The 17,357-nt window shown below is 41.8% G+C and overlaps 1 protein-coding gene across 5 annotated transcripts in view; it reads left to right on the top strand.

Annotated features, from left to right (window-relative positions):
- KCNAB1 (potassium voltage-gated channel, shaker-related subfamily, beta member 1) overlaps positions 1-17,357 on the top strand; it is a 613,103-nt gene that overhangs the window by 535,731 nt on the left and 60,015 nt on the right. For 3 of the 5 annotated variants that reach the window (XM_006897776.1, XM_006897775.1, XM_006897777.1), the window contains exon 8: positions 81-167. The exons of the other annotated variants lie outside the window; for them this stretch is intronic. In XM_006897776.1, coding sequence (XP_006897838.1) covers positions 81-167 — 87 coding nt within the window. The remainder of the gene's footprint in view (positions 1-80; positions 168-17,357) is intronic. 5 annotated transcript variants of the gene reach the window in all.

The raw sequence follows: 17,357 nt of genomic DNA, 5'->3' as shown, positions 1-17,357 counted from the left end.
TTGAAGGGACACAAAAGGTCAGTTTATGCTAACAGTTCTTATATTTGGATTTTTGTTTGTTTTCCTGCAACTGTTCCCAGGATTGAAGGGCTCCCTTCAGAGGCTGCAGCTTGAATATGTGGATGTTGTCTTTGCAAATCGACCAGACAGTAACACCCCCATGGAAGGTGAGTGAAGAAAATTCATAAAAAGGTGAATGCTATCAATTCTAGCTGGAAGATTTATACCACTGACAGGAAGGAGGAGACCATAGTTAGACTGACCTGATTGAATATGAGAAATGGAGTCCTTCTGGTTTCTTTCAGTTCCTTCTGGTAGCCTTTCAGGATCCATTGTTGTTGTTGTTATGTGCCATCAAGTCGTTTGCAACTCATAGTGACCCTATGTACAAGAGCCCTAAACACTGTTCTATCCTGTGCCAACCTCGCTATCTCAAACACATTCATTCCCACCACTCCACTCACAGAATTGATCCATCTCATTGAGGGTCTTCCTCTCCTGCATCGTCCCTCCACTCTTCCAAACATGATGTCCCTCTCCAAGGACCAGTCCCTCCTTGCAACATGCCCAAAGTATGTCAGACGAAGCTTCAGAATCCTTGACTCCAAGGAGCAGTCTGGCTTCAACGTCTCCAGGACAAACCTGCTTGTTCTCCTAGCAGTCCATGGTATATTCAACACTCTTCTCCAGCACCACAGCTCAAAGGCATCAGTTCTCTTTCTATCATCCCTATTCACTGTCCAACTCTCCAATGCATAGCACGTAATTGTGAATACTATAGCCTGGATCAGGCACACCTTAGTCTCCAGCCTGACACCATTGCTCTTCAGTACTCTTGAGAGGTCCCTCACAGCTGACTTTCCCAACGCAATTCGTCTCCTGATTTCCTGGGTGCTGTTACCAAGAGTGTTGATTGTGGAACCATATTTACCCTAAAAACAAGTGCCTTTTAGTCTGTCCTATGTCTTGCTTACCGTTTTGGACAATTGAAGGAATTGGGTACTGAGCTCATTTGCTCCTGTTTTATTTCACCACAGTGATTTCACCCAGGAAAACAATAAAGCTAATTGAAGGCAGAGTTTGTAGCTCAGCTACCATTATTTCTAGTGCAATCCTCCGAGGGCCTTCCGGTTTATAAGGACTTTGGAGTAGATTCGTTTCATCTGCAGTAACAGGTGATCAGGGGCACCCTGACACAGCATCTGCAGGAGAGACTCCAGACCAGACCCCTCGCCGGCCCTCTGGCTGTTGGCTGCAACAGACTGTCTCCTTTCTTCTGAAATTGTTTTTGAAATAGTTATTTGAGACAATAACTAAGCTTCTTGTAAGGTAAAAAAGGTGCAGAAAACCGGGCGAAGTGAAACAAAAGAGTTTATTAGTGGCTCTCGGAGGAGATTTACTGTCTGAGTCCAGAGAAAGGAAGGGTCAGGCAGCAAAGTTACCAGTGAGGAAAATTACAGGCTACACTTTATAGGTAGGGGTTGGGGGTAGGGTGGTCAAACTGGTGGTCAGTTCTCCGTGGAGAAAGCTGATTGGATGCCCTTTGTTAGCTCCTAATGCTCAGGCATGCAAGATGTGGCTGATGGCTGGGTTTCCTTCTGATGATAGTTGTCTTACACCGGGTAGATTGGAAGGTCTCTCAGAAGGTGTGGTCAGAAGATGCAGCCCAGCCCCCAGGTGGCCTTTCACTTCTCTCTGTACAAGCTTTCAGAACATCATTAAAACCAAATCTTTTTCACTTTACATTTATTTATGGAGCCTGTCTAAGGTGATTGAAAAAGAAGGTTTGGGGTGGGGGGTAAGAATGTAGTTAACTGAGGTTTTGCTGTCTTAGAGATTGAGAATGAAGATATTTGGAGGAAAAGGAGGGGGAAATGTTCTGGTTAATTAAAGTTTACAACGTGAATAGATTATCAAATTTTTACATAATTGATCATTTAGTCCTGATGATTCAAAATGTAGTTAAAAATCAGGTACTATATTAAGGTCTAAGGAGACAGCTTTTGCTATAGGGTACTACTATAATTTCATAATTACAGAAGCTGTCAATTATGGATTTTTCTAGGATTTTACCTTTCTGACAAAAATGTTATGAAAATTAATTTTTCATACCACTAACCTTTTAAAAATAAAGAGAAATGTTACAACATTTATATATCCCAACCTTGGCCTTGGGTTTTCTGATTTCCAGATTTGAAGTAAATATTGTTGCTGTCGGGCGTCAGTGAGTCAACCAGGACTCATAGTAACCGTGGCAATGACAGACCAGAACCTTGCTCTGCTTGGCACCATCCCCACTGACGCCCAGGGTTATGGCCCTGTGTCAATCCACCTTGTGGAGTCGCTTCCTTTCTTTTTCAAATCCTCTACCTTTCTCAGTGTCAAGTCTCTTCTCAAGGACTGATTGATCCCTCTTGATATCATGCCCAAAGTATGAAACAAAGTTTCACCATCCTTGCTTCTAAGAGACAACCATTTACTATAAGTAGAGTTACTGAATGCAAGGGTTCTGTTCAATCACCAAACGGACTGTAGTATTCAAAGCATTTTATTGCAGATCTGGTGAAGAAGAGAGAATCCCCTTAAAATCTGCCTCCTGGGCTATGAGAGATCATTGGCTTTTTTACTTGGGTTAGGTGTTAATCTAGTTCAAAGTTACAAGATTTTTACATCCATAAAGAGAAGTTTACGTATGGTTACTAGTAAACAGACAGCTTTTGACATAGTTTTAATATGACTGAGAAAAACAATTCAAAGAGGTGAATGCTAATCCAGGAAGGATTTACATATGACTGAGCAAAACTTTTTACAAACAGGTACATGATAATCCAGGAATCCATTTCCTTTCCTGGTAAACAGGAAGTTTAAAGTACTTTACATGGCTAAAGAAAGAAAAGCAGGATTCTAGGCTAAAAAACTGGTTTTTGCCGGCTGGAGGCAAGTGATGTCAGTTTTACCAATATGTTTGAATAATCCTGAATTTATTAATATCACCCTATCAGTAGCATCAGCATTAGAATTAAAATTAAGTATTACTGAGAAGGATGGGTCCAATAATGTATACTGCATTGAAACAGATGAGGGAGAAAACTATTTAAGAGGGAAAATGATTAGGTATTTTTGTCATGACAGGAGTCCAGAGCGAAGGCTGTATAGTGGAGTGGACCTGGGAGGAGGGATTGTAAAACAATGAAAGACTTTTTCTTTTACTTTTCCAGGAGAGTAGTGTAGTAGAGGAGAGGGTTGGGAGGGGAGAAAACTACAACAATGAATGAATGGAAATAAAAAAAAAAAAGTATTACCTATGGAATTGGCACAGAGTTGCATATTTTTGCCAAGGCAAAAATTGTTTCTTTGATAAGACAAAACATAAACATTTTTTACATCGATGTTCATAAAAACATTATTCACAATCACAAGAGCATGGAAACAGCTCAAAAAAACAACTGGATTGAGAAATTGTGGTATATTCACATGTTGGGATACCAAACAGCAGTCAGGAGCAACGATTTTAAAAAACACTACATAACATACGTACAAGAAGGATGGGCTACAGGGGTGGGTTCCGACTCTACGGTACATGACAAAAACAACAGCAGCATAACACAGGGGGGCCCAGAAAGATTTATGCTGAGTGAACTTCATTCAGTCTCATAAGAAAAAATATTGCGTAAGACCATTATTTTTTTTTTAGAGGGGAAAAAAAGAGTAACCACTCTAGTTACTGAAAATTTAAAAAAAAATTTATTCTGATATGTTGTAGAATAGGAAAAAGGTAGATGGATAAAGAGTGGGAGAGACGGGCCATGAGAAAGCCAGCTAAACTTGAAAACACCTCCCAGGTTACTTTTACAGGAAGATTCATATAAGGTTATTGACATTCCATTTACGTTAAGGTGACAGGGAAGAAAGGGCGTCCATACCTTTGGGTTTCTTGCTTGTTAGATCAAAGACCCTTTGATATGAGTGGCAGCTTTGTGTCTTCCTCTTATCTGAGACCAGGATATTCCCATAACACAGGAAAGGGAAATGCATAACAGGCATTACAAAAGGGCGACAAAGTGTCAGTTGAGGCCACCTAGTCCAGGTTGACAGGGCATAGACGTGTAAATGGAGCTGACCACTTGGATTTAGGGGCTACTTTGCTTTTAAGATGGAAATGCTATAGGTGCATAATAAAGGAGCTTTGCCTACAAGGTGGGTGAAATTCAAAAATTAACTGGCTTGGAAGTAAGTGTCTCTGAATTTGCTATGGGCTGTTTGATTTCAGATTCAGCTTAATATTCAACAGCTGTCACTGCCGGGCAGCCTGCATGGTTGTTTCACACAAAAACAATTGTAAAAATAGAAGGGTAACTAGTAAGATGTGTATGAAAGTCCAAGAGGGAAGGGGGAGGGAGATGAAAGGGGGAGGGTGGGCAAGGGAGTAAATCCCAGGGTCACAGGGCTTGGTGGGCAGGGGGAGGGGTGAAGGAATGATGAGCCAGTGAGGAACTGAAAAGATGGGGTAACGGTGGGCATGGATCAATGATGACTAATTTTATAAAACACAGTATATGGGAATGATGCTATGAAACATAATAAGAATGAAGGAATGTGTGAAACACCATATATATGAACTTTATATACAATCCAATATAGAATAATTATTCCTTAAATAGCGGAAATACACAGAATACAAAAAAAAAAAAGATTTGATCAGCATTGAAATATTTCAGGAAGTACCATTTGATTAAGAGTCAAGGTGATGAAAGACGTTCAAGGTTCTTCTAAAGTCACTGGGAAAATAAGGTCTGAGGCATCGAGGGAATATCAACTGACATTTCAACTAACAGTTGTAGCCCTTGACAGGCTCACGCACCACATTGTGCCAAGAAATTTGGAAGACTTGGCGAACTGACTGGGAGAGATTCTTATTTGTTCCCATTCCCCAGACAGGCTATCCAACAGAATGTGAAAATGAACGAAAAATATTATTAATATCACATACAAGCTAAATATTACAGAATAGCATCAAAAAACAGCTAAAACAGTATATTGACAGAGAATGGCCAGAAGTCTGGGGGAGGTTTTGAAGGACCCCCCGAACCGCTGGTCCTGTTCTGTCCCGAGTGGACAGCGAAGACCCAAGACTCCAAGACACCGGCTTGATGCAACAGCAAGAGATAAGAGGTTTATTGCGGAGCTCCTGGCAGACTCTTATCTCTTGCAGGAGACAGAGGAGCCGACCGCGAGCAGACAAAGTTGGGTTTTTTTATACACTTTAGGGGGATACAACTGAGTATCAGCTTCTCATTGGGTGATGAAAGCACAGTTTGAATTCATTGGTTCAGTGTTCACTCAGGGTTTACACAGCATTTTTGCACGTAGCACTTGCGGCAGTCACATAGCACATGTAGCAGTTAGATAGATCTTTAACTATAGGGTGGTGTCACAAATTCTTAAGTATACAATGAGTTCAAACTCCAGGGCAGTGGAAAAGCACAAGATACATTGGCTATCAGTCGAGAAACCTCTGCTTGTTTGCCCTGCCTTTTAGTTAGCTATTCTTGAAATACTGTTGCCCTGGATACATGGGTGTGGGGCTTTACTCGAGACAATGGAAAAATTCCTGAGTTTAACTTAGCTGAGAACTATAGAAACCTGAGTTTAATTCAGCTGAGAACTATGTTGTTGTTGTTGTTGTTGTTATGTGTCATGAGTCGTTTCCGACTCATAGCGACCCTATGCACAACAGCTCTAAACCCTGCTCTATCCTGCGTCAACCTCACCGCCTCTGACACACCCATCCCGATTACCCCAGTCACTGAATCAATCCATCTCCCTCCACCCTCCCAAGCATGATGTCCCTCTCCAAGGACCCGTCCCTCCTGGCAACATGTCCAAAGTATGTCAGACGAAGCCCCAGAATCCTTGCCTCCAAGGAGCAGCTTGGTTCAATCCTCTCCAAGATGTATCTGTTTGTTTTCCTGGCAGTCCAGGGTACATTCAGTACCGTTCTCCAGCACCACAGCTCAAAAGCATCCACTCTCCTTCTGTCCTCCCTAGTCATTGTCCAACTCTCTGATGCATAACAAGCGATTGCAAATACCATGACCTGTATCAGGTGCACCTTAGTCTCCAGAGAGACACTGTTGCTCCTGAGTACGTTTGAGAGGTCCCTAACGGCAGACTTTCCCATCGCGATACGCTTTTTGATTTCCTGACTGCTGGTACCAAGAGTGTTAACTGTGGAGCCGAGCAAAGTGAAGCTGTGAACACTCTCAATCTCTTCATCATCCATCTTGACACTGCCAATTGGTCCAGTGGCGAGAATCTTTGTCTTTTTGACGTTGAGCCTGAGAACTATAGGGACTATTTTAATTTCAATCTTTTCAGTTTAGAAGGGCTGTCGCTCCAGCTGTAACATCCTTGCTGATGTCAGAATCTAGTGCCAGGCTATTGTAGAAGAAGTGGCTGTCCTTATTCGTGTACAATGGTTTCAAACATGTAAACCTACATTTCTCTGGGATGAATGTAAAGGAACGGAAGGAATGCTGGATCATATGGCAATTTCGTATTTTGGTTTTGTTTTTAAAGTAACTCCCAAGAGATTTTTGAAGAATGAATGTAGCCGTTTACATTCCCATCCGCTGAGTCTTAGTAATTAAGTTTCTCTGCATCCTTGCCAGACGTTGATGTTTTCATTATATTTTTTTTACTCTTAGTACTTCTGATAAGTGTGTAATGGCATCTTACTGTGATTTCAATTTGTGCTTCACTGATGACTAACAATGTTGAACATCTTTTCATATGGTAATTTGTAATCTCTGTATCTTTCCCAGTGAAATGTCTCTGCATGTCTTTCCTTCATATCCCCCTCAAATTGTGTGCTTTTTTGCAGTTGGATTTTGAAAGTGCTTTCTATCATCTAGATAGTAGTGTTTCTGTTGGATAAGTGGTTTGCAAATATTTTCTCCCATGGACTGCTAGGAAAACAAACAGATTTGTCCTGGAAAGGGTTAAACCGGGTGGCTCCTTGGAGGCAAAGATTCTGAGGCTCCGTCTAACATACTTTGGACATGTTGTGAGGAGAGACCGACCGGTCCTTAGAGAGGGACATCATGCTTGGGAGGGTGGAGGGACGACACAGGAGAGGAAGGTCCTCTATGAGGTGGATTGATTCACCTCAATCAATTCAACCCAGGTGACTGGGATAATTGGGATGGGAATGTCGGAGTCAGTGCAATTGGCATAGGACAGAGTGGAGTTTAGGGCTGTTGTACATAGGGTCGCTATGAGTCGCAGGCAACTCGACGGCACATAACAACAACAACATGTAGCTTGCCTTTTGATCTCCTAAAAAGAGTCTTTCACAGAATAAGGTTTTTCATTTTGATAAGAAAAAAAAAACACATAACTATTTTATTATTGTTGTTGTTGTTGTATACCATTAGGGTGGGACCCCCTGTTGGGTTTTCAGAGGCAGTTAATCCTACTGAAGGAAATTGCCTAACTTTCTGCCATGGAGCACCTGGTGGATTTGAACTGATTGCCCTTGAGATTGCAGTGCTGCTTCTTACCACTAAGCCACCGGAGCTCCCTTAACACATAAAACATCGCAAGGATGACATAATGTCACATTATTCCCCACGACACACTGAGACAGAGTACTAAAGCTATAGAGTTGGTGAAAGCATCAAGGTAGATGTGGTGGAGTGGAGGCTTTGAAGGTTGTAATTGTGTTTCATTTTAAAGACCTGGTGACTATTCTTTTCCTTTTGGGAACAGTTTTCTTTGCAATTAACCTTGTTCAAGATAACAGGACATCTAGAATCCTTCCAGAATCTTTCAGTAGCTGCCCATTTTGCCCATGCTGGAGAAGAGTGTGGAATATACCATGGACTGCTAGGAGAACAAACAGGTTTGTCCTGGAGAGATGAAGCCTGAGTGCTCCTTGGAGTCAAGGATTCTGAAGCTTCATCTGACATAATTTGGGCATGTTGCAAGGAGGGACTGGTCCTTGGAGAGGGACATGATGTTTGGGAGAGTGGAGGGACGGCGCAGGAGAGGAAAACCCTCGATGAGATGGATCGATTCTGTGAGTGGAGTGGTGGGAATGAGAGTGTTTGAAACGGCAAGGTTGGCACAGGATAGAGCAGTGTTTAGGGCTCTTGTACACAGGGTTGTTATGAGTCGCAAGCAACTCGATGGCACATAACCACATAACAACAACAACAACCCTATCTTTAATTCCAGGGTCATAGTGCAAGATTCTCTCAAAATGAAACGAAACTTATCAATAAAGGAAGAAGAAAACTGAAATAAGAGCCAAACTCTGTGCTGCTAACAACAAAACAATGTCTCTATGTAAGCAGTGAAATATATTAGAAAAGTCTTTTCAGAGTACTGAAGAGCAATGATGTTAGTCTGGAGACTAAAGTGTGCCTGATTCCAGGCCATAGTCAATTGCTTGCTATGCATCAGAGAACTGAACAATGACTAGGGATTATAGACAATTGATGACTTTGAGCTGTGGTGCTGGAGAAGAGTATTGAATATACCATGGACTGCTAGGAGAACAAACAGGTTCACCCTAGAGAGGGTGAAACCGGGCTGCTCCTTGGAGGCAAGGATTCTGAAGCTTCATCTGACATTCTTTGGGCATTATCCAAGGAGGGACCGGTCTTTGGGGAGAGAAATCATGTTTGGGAGGTTGAAGGGACAGCACAGGAGAGGAAGACCCTCTATGAGATGAATTGATTTAGTGACTTGGGTAATGGGGGTAGGTGTGTCAGAGATAATAAGGTTGGCACAGGATTGAGCAGGATTTAGGGCTCTTGTACGTAGGGTCACTATGAGTCACAAGTGACTCGATGGCACATAACAACAACAACAACAACTCTATAATAATAGATAAAAGCACTGATGTATTTGGAAGGCTAGTAGAAGGTGGAGGAATTGAACATGCCGGGATTGTCAGGTCATCTTGGGTATTTCTGCTGCTCTTAAAATGGAAGAAATGGTATCTGAACTTTCAGATTTGACCTTCTTGTCTCAGTGATAAAGCCCTGGTCCCCGCCTTTTCCAGGAGCCAAGAAGGGATCTGGGGGAGCAATAGAAGAGGCAGCACAGAGCTTTAGCAGGAAGGATGGAGACAAGTCAGGATTTTAATAAAAAGTTAGCAAGCTTTTAAAAAAAATTGTTTATTTTTCTTTTCTTATTGTGTGCCGTTGTATCGGATCTGACTGGCACAGGAGGAGATGGCCCCGCCTTCTCCAGCGGAGCATCTGATGGATTCGAACTGGAAGCCTTTGGTATTGCAACAGCTAGCGAGCTTGGAAAAGATAGATGGGTCACTCTCTCTGAGCTGAGAGGGTGCAGTGACATTTTAGGGCACTGGTAAAGTATGGGGGTGACATGCTTGAGTCGGTGTTGCATCTTCATCTGTCTCTTGGAGGAGGGCAGCTGTGGACCTGACACCAGATGTTCTGACCTAAGATGATCTGTCGGCCCCCAGCACGACAATCGTGTCAGCTGTAAACAGTCATGGAGCCAGGGAGACTGAGTTGTAGTATTGTAAGGAGGAAAAGGTTACTTCGGGGCACTTTTCTCATTTTTCTGCGCATGGGCTGCATTGGAGCAAGCCTTCCTCCACTGCAAGGCTTGTTCTCCTATGAGCCACGTTCCTTCCAGTTCAGCTGAACCAGCTTACGTTTGGGCCTAAAGATCTTTCTTACGGGGTGAAACGCTGGTTCTTCTCACTGCTTCCAGCTCCCTCACTTTTGTGCAATGTCTTCATCTCCGGTCATAATTGTATATTTATGAGTAAAAGTTATACAGATATCATACCGGCCGCATTAACTCCACAGTCGACCTTTGCTGGTAATGATGTTTTATCTGCTCTGATAAATTATTTCTTCTCCAAACATACTGGAAAACCACCATTACCGGACATTTGCACCATTATTTTTTAATTGTGTTTCTTTCTTTGGTGGTTGTGCTGGGTATTCTCAGGGGCAAACAGCCTCAGCTCACTCCCAGGGCTTTGGAGGTGGTTAATCTTTTGATTAGCATCTCAATACTTTAACCTTTGTGATGGGACAATAATTGTCGATCACATGTTCTTGACTTTTCATACAAGATCTGTGTATGTTAGCAGTGCACTGTGTGTTTGCCTGAATATTTCACAGTAGATCATCTGTTTTGGGTTTTTATTTTATTTTGTTTTGTTTTGTTTTGTTGTTTCTTTCTTTGTGTACCATCAAATCAGACCTGACTGGTACAGGAGAAGACTGTCCCTCCTTCTCCAGCAGAGCATCTGGTGGATTCAAACTGCGCACCTCTGGGATTGCAGTGCAGCTTCTTGCCACTAGGCCACCAGAGCTCCCTAGATCATCCGTTTTGGTTTCCACCATTTCTTAACAACCCCAGGAAGCTACCTTTAGCTAACTTACCACTTGCTTTAATGGTGCAGTGATTAAAGCATTTTGCTGTTAAGCAAAAAGTTGGAGGTTCAAAACCACCAACCACATTCTAGGAATAAGATGATCGGGTGTGTTTCTGTGAAGATTTCCAGCCTTAGAAGCTGGTGGACTAGTGCTCTGTGCTTCAGGGTCACTGAGAATCGGAACCAATTTGATGGTACGGATTTGGCGTATTGGAAGTACGCTTTGCTGAGACACTGATTTTAAAACCTGAGGAGTCTAACAGTTTCCTAATAGAAGAGCTCAGTCGCTCTTCACCATCACTGACAACTAAGCACAGAGGAAGAGCCTGCAGAACCTCCTCGCCCGACAACGATGACGTGCAAACATCAAAGGCCAGGCCTGCTCACGCTGGGTGTCTCCAAGACATTTTAAACAGTTTCTATTTAAATGATATTAAAATGCAAATCTGACTCAATGGATTTGCACCATTAAAGAATGTTAATTGGAAGCATTTCTTAAAGAAGCCAAGATAAGTTTCATCCAGTTTCTACACAGCGTGTAGCAAGCAACCAAGCCAGAAGATTAACAGCACCACCTCCTTCCAATTGTATTGGCATCATAAATTCAATTCGTTGTGACCTCCTTCTCTTCCTTACAAAATTGGGAGACAAAAAGTGAACGTCCCTCAAAAGAGTGGTAATACATGCCAAATGCATAGTCACCGGAGAAAGTGGCGAGATACCCCATTTGAATTCTGTGACCCTGGGGGAGAGAATTCGTCATTCCAGGGCCACCGGAAGATGTTTCTTCACGCGGAGGGAACCTGTGTACTGTTTTCTCTGTCCTTCCTGTTTGTTTTTTCTGGTTCGCCTCATAGTAAGTCACTTTTCTTGTGCAGCGTCTGCCACGCCATCTGTCTCTTTTACAATATCTGGCATTGATGACATGTTTTCCAATCCCAGGGAAAATGTGCCAAACGTCTCCTAGAGGCACTGACTGCACCCGGCTCTCTGTAATACTCTTGCTTCCATAAATGCCTACCATGTTTTAAAAAACCTTCACGTGAGTTCATTTTAGACAAAAGGAAATTCATTCCAACCTAAGTCATGTGGGAGATGGAAAGGCCCAGAACATCTGCATGTCTGCAGCATTAGGCTAGCTTCTTCCAGCTTGGTGTTCTTTCACTCCAAATGCCAGGCAAGTCTATCCTTGTATACCTTTCTCACAGGTCCAGAGTAGAAGTGATGGCCCCTGCTCATAACAAGGGGTTGTGAACTTGAAATGACAGCAATAAGAGGAAGGCTTTTCATTTATATAGTTTAAAAAGAAAAAGAAAAACACTCCTAATGTATGGAGCTGAGAATAAGCTGGAGTTGCATAATTAATTTAAACTTTAATGGGTAAAAACCACTTAGAATTGAATTTCTTTACTTTTCATTTAGACCTTTTTGCCAAAATTAGATCATCTCACAAAATCCTTGAGTCTTTAAATACAATCCCCATTGTTGTTGATGAAGTTTGCCTTAAAGCAGAGCATGACTCGTAGCGACAAAAGGTTTGAGGCCCCTCTACAACTATCGACATTTATTAACGTCCATAGAGTTTCCGGAGGCATGTTATTTAGGAAGTGGATGCCATTCATTATAATTTAATTTTTTTTCCTTATTAGTAGAACAGTGCAATCTATAAAACAACCCAGATGTTTTAATTTTAGATAACAAGACATAAAATCTATTTAATTCTCATAATTAACAATTCACTCCATAAGAAGTTACTTTTTCTAAGTTCTCATTTATAGTGGTGTCTTATGTGCTTGACCTGACATCCAGGAATCAAAGGTGTTCAATGGCAACCTAAGACATTTCAGAAAGCTGTGCTGATGACACTGAAGCATCCCAAATTGTCTGCATTTTGTCAAGTAAAGAAGCACTTAATCTGGGTATTTCACATCCAAAATAATGTTTTGTTGTTGTTAAGGGCCGCTGAGTCATAGGTGACTTATAGCGACATTATGAATGAAAGTCCTTGACACTTGCATGCGTGACTTTCATCCTTTCCAGAGGTTCATAGGGTTTCCAGAGGCAAGCTATTTACGGAAGTGGATGCCACTCCTGCTTCCAAGCTTGTTTCAACCGGGGAGCATCACAAAACACTACCATGGGTAACCGTTATCGCATTTGACACGTCAGTGTCACAGTGTTAAGCTTCACAGTGACCACAAGTTACCTCTGTATGGCAAGTGGACACACCAGGGCTATACAACCTAGAAGACTGTTTGAACTAAAACAATGAAAAACTGGCTTCAGGGCCGCGGATTAGAGTCATCCACCTTTGGCTTGGTAGCATCGCTTTCGGTCCACTAGGCCAACTGGTCTCTCTGTGTGTTTAGGAAATTAAAATTTGATGATTTTAAACTGACAGATGTGATCACCTTATGAGGGACCACCCTTTACATTTTCATTATCTTCCCTAAAAGACGCTCCCCATCTCTCTCAGTAGAATAGCAGTAAGAAATACATTGTAAACAGTTACAATACTTTCTAATAGAAATATAATGGAAGCTTCATGTGCAATTTGAATTTGCTAAGGGTAACAGAGAGCAAAGATGCCAGTTTAAAGACAAAGGTGCCATGTCATGGTATTTTCAATTGCTTTGCATGCAGTGAAAGCCGGACAATGAATAAAAAAGACAAAAGAATAATTGAGTCTTTCAGTTAGGTTTTGGAGGAAAGGATTGGACATTCCATGGACTGCCAAAAGAACAAACAAATTGGTTTTTTAAAGAAGTGCAATCAGACTGCTCCTTAGAGTCAAGGATAGGGCAGCTTCGTTTCACACCCTGTAGGCATGTTGCCATGAGAGACCAGTCCTTGGGAAAAAAGATATCAGGCTGGAAAAGATAGAGGGTCAGAGGAAGAGAGAAAGACCGTCAACAAGACAGACACAGTGACCGCAACAGTAGCCTGGCCCATGGCAGACAGGAGAGGGTGTGGGATACAACTCTGTTGTTCATAGGGTTGCTATGAGTCATAGCGGACTTGACACACGTAATAACAAAAGTAGTAGTTATAGTAACAATTTGAAAACTTGTGTTGGCAGGTGACATTGAGTCAAGTACAACTCTTAGCGACCCAATGAACAGCCAGCTTGGACCCTGTGCTGTCCTGTGCCATCTTCACCGACTCTGACACACTAGAGCCCATTGCTGAAGTCACCGTATCACTGTATCTTGTTGGAAGTCTTCCTCTCCCTCACTGACTCTGCATCTTTCCAAGAATGTTGTCCCTTCCAAGGAACAGCCTTACCTAGCTACATGTCCAGAGGATGACAGATGAAGCTTCATCATCCTTGCCACCAAATATTATTCTGACTGCCCTTTCAAGATATAGCTGTTGGTTCTTTTTGGCAGTCCATGGGATATTCAATTCTTCTCTTCAATTCCTAACTGAAATGCTCAATTTTTCTTTGGTCTCCTTTATTCATTGTTCAACTTTCACATGCAGGCAAAGCAATTGAAAATACCATGGCTTGGGTTGGGTGCACCTAAGTCTTTAAAGTGGCTTCTCTGCTCTTTGTTCAGTACTCTTCTCCAGCATCACAACTCAAATGCATCAGTTCTTCTTCTGCCATTCTTTTTCATTGTTCAGTTTTCTCATGCACAGGTGATTGTATCAGGCACATCTTAGTCTTCAAACTGACATCATTGCTCTTCAGTATTTTAGAGAGGTCTCTGATAGTGGACTAGCCCAATGCGATATTGCTGTTTGTTGTTGTTATGGGCTATCAAGTCACCTGTGACTCATAGCGACCCTATGTATGATAGCTCTGAACCCTGCCCTAGTCTGAGCCAGTCTCACTGACTCTGATACACCTAATCCAATTGCCTAGTGCTGTGTCAGTCCATCTCACCCAGGGTCTTCCTATCCTGTGCTGTCCCTCCACCATTCCAAGCATGATGTCCTTCTCCAAGGATTAGTCTCTCCTGGCCACATGCTCAAAGTAAGTGAGATAGACTTTTAAAATCTTTGCTTCTAAGGAGAAACTTGATTTAACTTGCTTCAAGACAGATCTACTTATTCTCCTGGAGGTCTGTGGTATGTTCAATACTCTTCTTTAGCACTACAATTCAAAGATATCAGTTCTTTTATTGTCAACCTCAGTCATTGTCCAGATCTCTGATACATAGCAAGTAATTGAGAACACGGCCTGAATCAGACACACCTTAGTCCCTAGACTGACATCATTACTCTGTAGTACTTTGGAGAGGTCCCTGACAGCAGACTTGCCCAATGCAACTCATCTTTTGATGTCCTGGCTGCTGGTGCCAAGAGTGTTGATTGTGGAGTCGAGCAAGCTGAAATTATTAATAACTTCAATCTCTTCTCCATCTGTCATGGTGCTGCTGTCAACTGACACAGTGGTGAGAATCTTATGTTTCCTGATTTCCTGATCCAAGCAAAATTAAATCACTGACATCCTCAAACATTTCTCCATCCATCATAATGTTGGCTGTTGGTCTGTGGTAAGGATCTCTTTATTTATTTTTTTCTTTAAATTTTATTATTTTGTATGTGTGTGTGTGTACCATCAAATCGGATCTGACTGGTACAGGAGGAGATTGCCCCTCCTTCCCCAGCAGAGCATCTGGTGGATTTGAACCGCTCCCATCTGGGATTGCAGTGCAGCTTCTTGCCACTAGCCCACCAGAGCTCCCTAAGATCTCTATTTTTCTTGATATCAAGATGGAATCCATACAGAATGCTATTGTCTTTGATCTTCTGCAGCAAATTTCTCATATTCTTTTCAATTGTAGCAAGCAGAGTCGTGTCATCTGCATAACACAAATTGTTGATGAGTCTTCCTCAGATCCTGATTCCTCTTCATAAAGTCTGGTTTCTTGAAAATTTGCTCAGCATACAGGTTGAATAGATATGGAGAGAGGCTACAACCCTGATGCACAGTCTTCCTGATTTTAAACCATACAGCATTCCCTTACTCAATCTGAACAGCAGATGGACACCTCTGAGTGTTCTGGGATTCTCATTCTTCTCCATATCCATCAATATTTGTTATAATTCACACAGTCCAATGCCTTTGCATGGTCCATAAAGCACAGAGAGAAATTCTTCTGGTTTCTCTCGGCTTTCAGCCAGGATCCACGTGACAAAAGCAATGATATCCCTGGTGCCTCAACCTCTTCTGAAGCCAGCTTGGATTTCTGGTAGTTCCCTGTCAATGTACTGTTCTACCCATTTAAAAAAAATGATCTCCAATAATATTTTTCTGGCCTGAGATATTAATGACATTGTTCAATAATTTCCACATTGTCAGATCCCTTCTTTGGGAAGGATCTCTGCGAGTCAGTCAGCCAGGTACCTGTCCGCCAAACAGCCTGGCATAGACTGGTGGGAACACCCAGAACTGCATCTGTTAGTTAGAACATGTCAATCTGTATCCTATCAGTTCCTGGGATCTTTTGTTTGGCCAATGATTTCAACATAGCTTGAACGTCATCTTTCGTCACCATTGACTCCTGTTCATGTGGTACTTCCTGAAAGTTTTCAGTGTCACCTAATTATTTTCAGTACAGCAATTCTGTGTATTCCTTCCATCTTTTGATGCTTCCTGGATCATTTAAGACTGTTCCCATGGGCTTTCTCAGTATTGCAACGTGAGGCTTCAATTTGGTTTTCAGTTCTTCCAGCTTGAGAAATGCTGAGCAAGTTCTTCCCTTGTTAGTCTCTGACTCCAGCTCTTTGCATATTTCCTCATGCTATTTGCTATATCTTCTCAAGCTGCCCTTTGAAATTATTTTTTTAATTTTTTCTTTTCTTTTCTTATTATTTTTTTGTGCATGTACCATCAAATCAGATCTGACTGGTACAGGAGGAAATTGTCCCTCCTTCTCCAGCAGAGCATCTGGTGAATTTGAACTGTGCACTTCTGGGATTGCCACTAGGCCACCAGAGCTCCCTAGAAATCTTTTGTTCACCTCTTTTACTTTGACATCTCTTCCTTTAATTTTGGCTTCTCAACTGCAATTTTCATAATCTTTTCTGATATCCATTTTAATTTTTTTTCTTTCTCCTCCTTCTTTGTAATGACCATAATTGTAATAAAATACTTTATTTAACCATAATATTATCTCAACATGTAAACAATTTAAAAAATTGACATTTTTACATTTTGGTTTTTCCTCCCAGTAAATCTTCAAAATTTGTCACATATGTCACACTTAACAGTACATCTTAAATTTGACTAGCTATGTTTTAAGTTTTTAACAACACACTTGCCCCATAGGGACTGTATTTGGCTATGCAGTTCTGTAACTATCGTAATAAGTTGTTGTTATGTACCATCAAGTTGATTAAGACTCATAACAAACCTAGGAAAAACAGGTGAACTTTGCCCCATCTTGGGCCATCCCCATCACCTCTCGTACACCTGAGGCCATTGCTAAATTATTGTGTCGGCCCATTTTATTAAGGGTCTTCCTCTCCTACACTGAATTTCTACCTCTCCAAAGATTGGCCCTCCTAACAACATGTCCAAAGTATGACAGACAAAGCTGCATAGTCCTTGCTTCCAAGGAACACCTTTGTCACACTTGGGTGGTTTTTTTTTTTTTTTATTTTAATGAAAATTTACAGAGACTTTGGAGTTCCATTCATTCATTATTGCACTTTTCTCCCTGCCCACCCTTCCCCCTTGTTACACTTTTTTTACAGACAGTACGGAACTCTTTGTTCTTTGGGCAGTCCATGGGATATTCAGTCCTCTTCTCCAACTCCACAACAACACAAAGGCATCAATTCTTCTGTCATCCTTCGTATTGTCCAACTTCCAAATACATAGCAAGTAACCGAAAAGATCATGGTTTGGATCAGGTTCACCTTAGTCCTTAAACTGATGTACTCAGCAAATACTTATTGAATGGATAGAAGGATG

The sequence above is a fragment of the Elephantulus edwardii genome, unplaced genomic scaffold (genome assembly GCF_000299155.1).
Source record: "Elephantulus edwardii isolate Elephantulus edwardi_28Jun2011 unplaced genomic scaffold, EleEdw1.0 scaffold00215, whole genome shotgun sequence".
NCBI classification, from domain to species: Eukaryota; Metazoa; Chordata; class Mammalia; order Macroscelidea; family Macroscelididae; genus Elephantulus; species Elephantulus edwardii.
This window is presented reverse-complemented; position numbering and strand designations above follow the sequence as displayed.